The sequence below is a fragment of the Beta vulgaris genome, chromosome 2 (assembly GCF_026745355.1).
Source record: "Beta vulgaris subsp. vulgaris cultivar EL10 chromosome 2, EL10.2, whole genome shotgun sequence".
Taxonomy (NCBI): Eukaryota; Viridiplantae; Streptophyta; class Magnoliopsida; order Caryophyllales; family Amaranthaceae; genus Beta; species Beta vulgaris.
This window is the reverse complement of record NC_079203.1, coordinates 42807292-42814661: the sequence shown is the minus strand read 5'-3', so window position 1 is coordinate 42814661 and position 7370 is coordinate 42807292. Positions and strand designations below refer to the sequence as shown.

General features: G+C 30.6%; 1 protein-coding gene across 1 annotated transcript; it reads right to left on the bottom strand.

The window, feature by feature from the left end:
• Nucleotides 1-413: 413 nt before the first annotated feature.
• Nucleotides 414-4340, bottom strand: LOC104884319 (putative GATA transcription factor 22). Its single transcript, XM_010668955.4, has 3 exons — nt 3992-4340; nt 3117-3464; nt 414-1112 (listed from the first exon to the last, which is right to left on the bottom strand). The coding sequence occupies exons 1-3, from the start codon at nt 4196-4198 to the stop codon at nt 711-713; spliced, it is 957 nt and encodes a 318-aa protein (XP_010667257.2). The 5' UTR covers nt 4199-4340; the 3' UTR covers nt 414-710.
• Nucleotides 4341-7370: the final 3030 nt, after the last annotated feature.

The following is a 7370-nucleotide window of genomic DNA, read 5'->3' as shown; positions in this document are numbered from 1 at the left end:
GATGAATCAAGAGACGTTTGAAAGAACATGGACAATACAAAAGGAAAAAATTTAAATAATAAGATATCATACAACTTATAGTTACTCTAACCTTTTTTTAGATGCTTGAGAAAAATGTGTGGCAAATTCACTTTTACAATATCTTATAGTTTATCAACTTTTGACGCAATTATTGAATATATGCAATATATTTAGTTTTGTTGGAATATTTTAGGTCTAAAATTTAGAGATGAAGTAGAATACAATATATTTTTACACGGGTCTAAATGCTAAAGACCTACTTATAACTTCGTTATGAATAATAATCAACTACTTAATAAACAAACAATTCTTACACATTATGAACGGTCCAAATCATATAATTACTATAAAACTTCCCGTGCATTTTTGCACGGGTAAAAAACTAGTAACAATTTAATGAAATGAGAAATAATGCTATATTAGTATAACGAGTTTCATTCCTATTAATCTTATTATTCTGCATAACATTCTTATACTACTAAAATAAACTTTATCTCTATTCTCTCATAGCTAGCTAGCAAGTACAAAACCCATGCTCGCAATATTCCTATGCCTAAGCTTAAGGTAGATTATCCACCTTTTTCTTCTCACTCTTTCTTCTTTTCTTCACCAAATGAACCAAAACAATGCAAATTCAAAACACTCAAAAATATTTAAAAAATAACACTAAATAATCCTTCAAACTCAAACTATGAAGAACAAGCTAAGCCACAAGAAAGTGCCATTAAAAGTATGGCTCCTTCTTCTTCGTCTCGTGGGAAGGATCTTTTATTAAGATAATCCTTGTTTGAGCTTAATGCAAAATCCTCAAAGCAAAGCTTCTTTGCATTATTGTGATGAGTACTATAATTATTAGTTCTAGCAGCATCAATTATTTTGCTTCTTTTCTTAAGTGGTAATGTGTTGCTTTTTTGATGATGATCTAATCCTCTTTCGGACTTCATCTCTTGAACCTTAGGCTTTGGAGCTTCGACCCGAGATATCGATGTAACAATGGCATCATTTCCACCATTATATCCTGCTGTTGCTGCAGCTGCCATAGCTGCCCTTCTAGCTTTCCTTTGTCTTATACCACATGCGTTGCAAAGAGACTGTAAAAGACGATTCAACGTAATGTTTTTATGTCGTTAGTTCTATTTTCTACCTCTTCCGTGTAATAATATGAGGACCATATACAAATCTATTAATTTTCCAACATAAAAGCCCTAACTCCTAAGTGTTAATAATGTTTTCTAAGGCATAAACTTTGTCTACCGACTGAGTAATCTACCCACTAGATATAGACATTAATAATAAACGGAGTCCAACTCAGCAAAAATTATTTAATTTTTAATTACCTATTTCTAATGGGTAGTCTACCCCGTGAGTAGATGTAGCAATCTCCGTTTTCTAACTCAGTTAGTGTTGGGTATATGACAAAATCATGCGTGTTTTGAATGATGTTCCTCCTTATGTCCCATTTCATTCTTCTTATTTATTGTTTTTGATTCTTTTATAGTTTCTTATGTATCTTCCTTACGGTTAACAACTTCTATATCAAAATAGTAAATAGTACGATATGTTGAAACTTTTAAGATCAGAACATATTACATGTTACATTCTGTCGATGACGTTTTATCCTGTACATAAGAGTGGCAACTTGTGATTAAAATTTTAGCTCTATAACCGAGACATTATATTCCCTGTAAAAAGAATGAAATGGAAAGCTACATGTTATGTCTTTTGTATTTTTAGTTTACCTTCTTACTCATAACCTTAAGCACTATAGTTTGGCATTTTCACTGTTTTATTAGAAAAACTATTAGGACTGTTTTTATCTTTGGCTGAAAGAAGGGTCCTACTAATCTAACCAGTAGATGTCCACTTATTGATGAAAAAAGGAAAAGGGATAAAAACTAACAAGGCAACCTAAATCCAAAGATCCTGCAATTTTGAGTGATCAACAAAGGTCAACCATAGTCATTAACTCGATTTGGCCTTTGCAGTTTTTTTGAGATGGCAATAGCTAGCATATGTCTAAAATCTAACTCGTGGATATAGGCTTAATTAAGGAACCATATACATCGTACAAGGGACTATATTCTTCATTAACCATCAGATCGAAATCATAATTTACAAAAATTTATGTTTCACTCCCCCCAACATATTTGGCTTTTATGATCTCCAACAAACTCAAACCTTTTATTTATTTATATATGTAATTATACTCCTTCCATCTCTAATTAAATTCCATCTGTTATTTTCAAAGTCAAATTTTATAGATTTTCATCAATATTAAAATAAAAGATATAGTCTTGTGAAACTTTATTAGATTCGTCTTAATATACACTTGTTAGTTAGAAACGTAGTTTGAGATAAATTATTTTATGGTTATTATACATGTTATTTTAATTAAAAAGGTAGATGCATCTGATAGGATTATGTGAGGATATTTATTCAATAGAGGAAAAAAGTTCGGTATTTTAGAGTAGGGGAGTAAGGGACTCATGTATTTTTCATTTTTAATCTGGACCAAAGGCGGTACTAGAAACTAGTATAATACTAGTGAGATCATGCCAATTAGAATGAGAGTGTTTGTTCAAACTAATTTGAGACAAACAAAGAAAAATAAAGTGTCAAAACTATTATTGAACAAAGGAAATATTAATTTTTATTAATTTTTGTTAATGCATAATTAAAATGGATGGTTAAAGTTGTGTCTTAGCTAGTGACCGAGCAAAAGTAAATGAGAAGTTTATTAAGGGGAAAAAGAGGGAATATATAGGAGTACAAATTATAAATATGAAAATTGACATACAAATTTAACATTAATTACAAGATCATGACTGTATATGTTCTTATATATTGTATTGGTGAAAAGTTATGATCAAAATTATTTGTGAAAATTATAAATAAAAAAATTTGAAACTGTGTGAACTGATCTGGGATGAGAAATTATATACTTCTGTTTGTCGAAAAACAAACAAACAAACAAACATAAGCAATTGTTTGATCACTCCTTTATATATAAAAAAAAATGTTTGATCATAAGCATTATTTATATATAGAAAATTAGGGTGTGATCTAGTGTTCAATTGAAAAATAGGAATAAATACCTTAGGGCCTTGAGGTCCACTCCTCCAAAGTGGGGTTGTAGTTGTATGACAATCCGAGCATACTCTTATAACATCACTGTTTTGGCGCTTGGCAAGATCATGATCAAGCTGCTTGTTGTCTACTGATCTCTTAGAAGTTGTCATCATTTTTTGCATTATTCTTACTTTTGAGGGCTTCCATTTTCTAGAGTACATCTGATCATTATAGTTTACACTTTCAATTTTCTGCTCTTCTTCAAGATTGAATGAATAATTGTAACCACTTCCACCATCATCTCCATTAGCATTACTTTGAAGCCATGACCCAAGATCACTTGCTTTCTCATGAGATAAAACTAGCTTCTCAACCTGAGATCATTGAATCATACCATTTATTACAAATCATAAATATTAATGATTATTATTTCAATATAATATTTGATCTATTTCTAAAAACGTTGACAATAAATCATTTGTAAACTATATGTCTAGAAATTATGTGGGGATATTCATATTGGAAAACATCATTTCTTCTAATATTAATTAATCATTATACTTCGTTGGAAATAAATGATCAATTCTCATGAATAATCCCAATTTTCAGCTGTATTCCCAAAATAATCCCAACTTTGATTTATTCCAAAATAATCCTAACTTTGGAGGGAATCTTATCAAAATAAACCAAACCATATCGAAAATATAAAAAAAATGTTTATTTAGAAAAAAAAAAATGATGGTGTAAGAAAAAATTGAAGTTTTTCAAATATATCACTCAAAATAATCGCCTCAACAGTCAACACCCTTAGTTGATCGAACTTGCGAAATTATGTCCCTCACTACTTACTAGTGTTACAAAGATACAAATGAAAAAGATATCATAGACAATTAAATCTTGCCTTTTGTTGTTCATGTCTTGAATAACCTAAGGATAAGATTTCTTCAGAGTTGTGGTGGTTGTGGGAATTAAATGAAAAAGAGGAATTATTATTAGTAGAGGCAAAATCATCATGTAAGTGAGCAAAGAAACTATGTTGTTGATCTCCCTTCAACTCAAAGAAAGGTATAGGTGAAGAAGATTGTGGGTTCAAGTAAACAGGACTCATTTCTTAGATACTAGAGAAAGAGAAAGAGAAAGAGAGATCAAAGATAGAAGTAAAATACAAAGGCGGCAGCTGCATAGGTTTATGTTATTAATGTGATTATGTATATATATAGACTATATATTGGTAAAGTTTCTAATGAGGGTAAAGGTTATGATCATATATATAGATTGATCAGGGGTAATATAAAGTATATAATAGCCATTCACGTGACTTCATGTCATCCAAGAGACACAAAATGTTAAAATGGGACAAAAACTAGAGAAGGCGTTGAGTGCTACAAGTCGATCCTATAATGACAAAAGTTCTCAGTCCATATCTTTCTCCCAACCTCTAACATCAACTCTCCAGGCACACACCATGTTCATTATGAATACTAATAATGTGTAGATCAAGTTGGAAATCTCCCAATTGGTTATGAAGTTAAGATCATTAATGTTATGTTTTGATGTGGGACAATATAACCTTTTAGAGCTAGCACTCTCCCGTAGAGGGTTTCTGAATCAAGCAATGCACTAAGCTATATTGAAATGAGATACTCTTCATTTGCTAACTAGTTTTATTTTAATGTCAACGATTGAAAAAGCATAAAAATAAGGGGAGGAATGGGGGATGATTTGAGATTTTTAATTTCTAATTTTTTGTGTGATAGGTAAGGATAAGAAATGGAGAAAAAATTAAGGAAATAAATAGAGCGAAACCTGATTCAAGAAGATCACCAAGGGAGTATTTGGTTCATATAATTTTGGTATGAGGTATGAGGTATGAGTTTAGAATGAGCAAAACACATACCTAGTGTTCGTTTAATAATTTGATAGATTTAAAACCACCATACCTCAAACCCATTAGGTATGGGGTTTAGAAACCCAAGGGGGAGGTGGGTTTGGCTCATACCAATACCTCTAGGTATTAAATAGAAGAAAATTTTTTATTCCCAGATAAAACCAAACACATGGTATTAGGTATCAAGTTCCAAACCTATACTACCATGATTTTATTCCTGATTCCAAACCCATATCACTATATGAACCAAACACCCCCTAAGGGAGTGTTTGGTTCATATGATTTTGGTATGATATATGGGTTTAGAATGAGCAAAATCCATACCTAACGTTTGTTTCATAATTTGAAAGATTTAAAACCCATACCTCAAACCCATAAGGCAGGTATGGGGTTTAGAAACCCAAGGGGAGAGGTGGGTTTGGCTCATATACCTCTAGATATTAAATAAAAGAAACAGTTTTATTACTAAATAAAATCAAACACATGGTATTAGGTATCAAGTTTCCAACCTATACCACCTTGATTTTATTCCTGATTCCAAACTCATACTACTATATGAACCAAACGCCCCCTAAGGTTATGTTCTTTTCGTTTGGTCTGATCTGAATTTTTTTTATATAATCTGATCTGATCTGATTTGAACTTTTCTAATTTCACTACTGAACTTTTCTGATCTGGTATGATCTAATTTATTCTGATCTGATCTGATCCGATTTGAACTTTTTGATTTGACTGAACTTTTCTGGTCTGTCTGATCTGATCTGAACTTTCCTAATCTAGTCTAATCTGATATGAACTTTTCTGATCTGGTATATGATCCGAACTATTCTGATCTGCTCTGATATGGTCTAAACTTTTCTGATTTGGTCTGATATGAACTTTTCTTTTCGATTATTCTTATTATTATTAACATCCAAGAAATTATTATTATTATTATTATTATTATTATTATTATTATTATTATTATTATTATTATTATTATTATTATTATTATTATTATTAAGCAATTGCAGACTTTTTGTCAATATCATTAAAATTTACAATTCCAGCATTTACAACAACTACTACATTATATTGTAGCATTACCTACTTTTTACTACTAATAAAAGAATAATATAAAAAAAAATTCTTACCAACAAGAAACAACAATAATTGCAATTAAAGAAGGAAAGAGAACATACGAAAAAAATTAGGCGCCTTCAACTCTTCATGACAATTTGCATTGTGATTTTGCAATGCATCTTTAAATTAATAACTTAGTTTTACTTCTTTTTTTATATAAAATATAGGTACACATATCTAATAAACGGGTCGGTCTCATGTTGACCCACTTACTTAAGTTAAAACGTGTCACAAACTTTGACCTGAATCCATTTATTTCGTGTTGAGTTCTGGTCGTATTGTCGTGCCATATCATTTCTTACATAACAACAAAAATAATAATAATAATAATAATAATAATAATAATAATAATAATAATAATAATAATAATAATAATAATAATAATAATAATAATAATAATAATAATAATAATAACAATAACAATAACAATAACAATAGAAAAAGAATTAAGGATAATGCCTAAATTTTTCTAATATGATATGATCTAAATTTTTCTGATTTTATCTGATTTGATTTTTTCTGATCTGATTAGAACTTTTCTGATCGGATCAAATATAAACACTAGAGTACTTAAATAAGTTGAAAAGAATATAGCCTAAATATAATAAACAAGTATGGGAACACTAGTCCAATATTAATGGGTCTATCAAATGGTATGAAAATCCAAGTGAACTATAAGCTTTGATACCAATTAGCTTGTTCAAAGTAAATGAGTGACAAATCGTGTAAACAATAAAAAATCACAAAAATCGTTCTATCACGAAACCAAGAAACAATAGGATAAAGGCTATTGAGTAACTTCACATTTGAACGTAGGCCAATATACCAACCCTGGCCTTGGACTCAAAACGGAAATCCCGTACTTCAGAAATTAGAGGTGAAACTCCAAACCTCTACCCACAGCTAAGTCGCCTGTTCACATGCATGGTCAGTACGGCAACTACAGGAAAAAAATAGTACAAGTTGATTGAAGACAACTATATTGATTAGCTACTACATTATAACATTCCTTGGTCCTCCATCTCACGGGAGTGCTTATAGTATCCTCTTTGATCGATCGTCACCACTGAGATTTGGAAATACTAGCTACCGCATAAGTTTTTGCCTGTTTCATACTACTGGTATTATTATTTATAGGTAAACTTGGCCTCAACATTACAAACTATGCTCCAGGTATATTTAGCACCATCAACTTTTGATAGTAGCCAAAATACCCCCCATACTATTAGCCTGGATGCATCGAGTGACATAAATCATGTTGGCACTAATT

What these genes read in the sequence shown, in the direction of transcription:
- LOC104884319 (XM_010668955.4), bottom strand. Translation starts at nt 4,198, where the DNA reads ATGAGTCCTGTTTACTTGAACCCACAATCTTCTTCACCTATACCTTTC. An exon ending in CAAGACATGAACAACAAAAG is followed by an intron (nt 3,465 to 3,991) that starts GCAAGATTTAAT and finishes CAATGATCTCAG; the next exon opens with GTTGAGAAGCTAGTTTTATC. An exon ending in GTGGACCTCAAGGCCCTAAG is followed by an intron (nt 1,113 to 3,116) that starts GTATTTATTCCT and finishes CGTCTTTTACAG; the next exon opens with TCTCTTTGCAACGCATGTGG.